General features: G+C 37.4%; 1 protein-coding gene across 1 annotated transcript in view; it reads right to left on the minus strand.

Annotated features, from left to right (window-relative positions):
* HELRODRAFT_163778 (hypothetical protein) overlaps positions 1-1,742 on the minus strand; it is a gene marked incomplete at both ends in the record, with an annotated part of 23,892 nt that overhangs the window by 21,994 nt on the left and 156 nt on the right. Inside the window, 3 exons of the mRNA XM_009027553.1 lie at positions 59-752; positions 1,021-1,123; positions 1,361-1,488. Of these exons, the coding sequence (XP_009025801.1) occupies positions 59-752; positions 1,021-1,123; positions 1,361-1,488 (925 nt within the window). The remainder of the gene's footprint in view (positions 1-58; positions 753-1,020; positions 1,124-1,360; positions 1,489-1,742) is intronic.

Consider the following 1,742-nt stretch of genomic DNA (forward strand, 5'->3'; position numbering starts at 1 on the left):
CGGTGTCGGTTTATTAAAATGTGTGGCTTTTCAAAGCCTTGTAAAAAATTTTTCCTACGCTTTCGTTGTTCTCTGTGTAATTGGTAATGTAAATGCTGATGTTGTCGTTGATTTTGTTGTTGTTGTTGAGGCTGATGCTGTAGTTGATGTTGTTGATGTTGTATTTGTTGGTATAACTGTTGATGTTGTTGATGATGTTGTTGATACTGTTGTTGATGTGGTTGTTGATGTGGTTGTTGATGGAGATGTTGATGTTGTTGATATTGTTGTTGATGATGTTGTTGTTGTAGTTGTTGATGTTGTTGTTGTAGTTGTTGATGCTGTTGTTTACTAGAATGCTGAAACCTCTGCTGCTTGTTTGCAAGCTGTCCAACTGAAGATTGTTCTTTGGATGATTTACGCTGACTTTGATAGTGATGTTCATGTTGTTGTTCTTGTTGTGAATGCGGTTGTTGATGATGTTGTTGATGTTGTAGATCCTGTTGTTGATGATATTGTTGTAGATGTTGTTGTTGTTGATGTTGTTGTTGTTGACATTGACGATGTTGCTCCAGCGACAATGTTGAATAAATATTTTTCGGAATTGTCGGTTGCGATTTAAATTGTTCATCATAATACAATTTGCTAAGGTGACTCGGTGGCTGTAATCGTAGCTTCTGTGGCTGGTGCGGTTGAATATTTTGTAATTGACGTTGATGTTGTTGATGTTGTTGAAAATTTTTTCGTTGAAGCTTATGAAGTAACGTTTGCAGCTTTCGACGTCGGTTTTTGCCCGTCCGATGTGAATTCATTCCGTCAGCTGTGCTTATATAGGCACTATGGTTTTGTGGCGTTTGGCGATGGTTAAGATGTGATGGGTTGAGAGTTTGGTGGGGAGGGTGAAACATTGATGGGGGTGGTGATGATGATGATGATGTTATAGATGATGACGATGATAGTGATATCACATGTGATGATGATGATGATGACGGCGACGATGAAGAGGAGGAGGAGGATGAATATGAGGGGAAGGATAATAACTTGGACGTTCTTATCAATGTTGGAGAAATTGTGTTTATTGGCGGGAAAGTCGTGCAAGCGTGAAGATGTGGTGGTGGTGGTGGTGGTGGCGTCACATTTTCATCTTTCGACGTTAAAGGTGATGACGAAAACGATGATGATGATGATAATAAGAATGATGAAGAAGAAGATGATGATGATGATGACGGCAATGATGACAATTGTGCTGGCGGTGATGATAACGATGTCGACGATGGTGATGAAGTTATCAACGATAATGATGGTGATACTACTGACGATGATGACGTCATCATCGAATTCTTGTGATATGATAACGGCGCAGCGCTTAATATTTGATAACTTCTTCGAGACAATTTATGAGCGAAAACTTTAAATGGTAGCTTCTTGAACTTCCAATCATTATCATAATTATCATTCTCGCTCTTTTTATTATTATTACTATTATTGTTGTTGTTGTGGTTGTTGCTGCTGTTGTTGTGTTTGTTGTTGTTGTTGTGTTTGTTGTTGCTGTTGTTGTTGTTGTTAGTATTAAGAAAATTATCATTTGTTATTAAGTTTTTATAAATTTTCATTAATATAATGTTATTATTGTTAGTTATATTTTTTCCAACACATTTTTTATTTGTGTGGTTGTTGTTGTTGTTGTTGCTGTTGTTGTTGTGGATGTTGTTGTTGCGGTTGCTGTTGTTGTTGTTGCTGTTGCGGTTGCTGTTGCTGCTATT

The sequence above is a fragment of the Helobdella robusta genome, assembly GCF_000326865.2.
Source record: "Helobdella robusta unplaced genomic scaffold HELROscaffold_5, whole genome shotgun sequence".
Classification (NCBI taxonomy): domain Eukaryota; kingdom Metazoa; phylum Annelida; class Clitellata; order Rhynchobdellida; family Glossiphoniidae; genus Helobdella; species Helobdella robusta.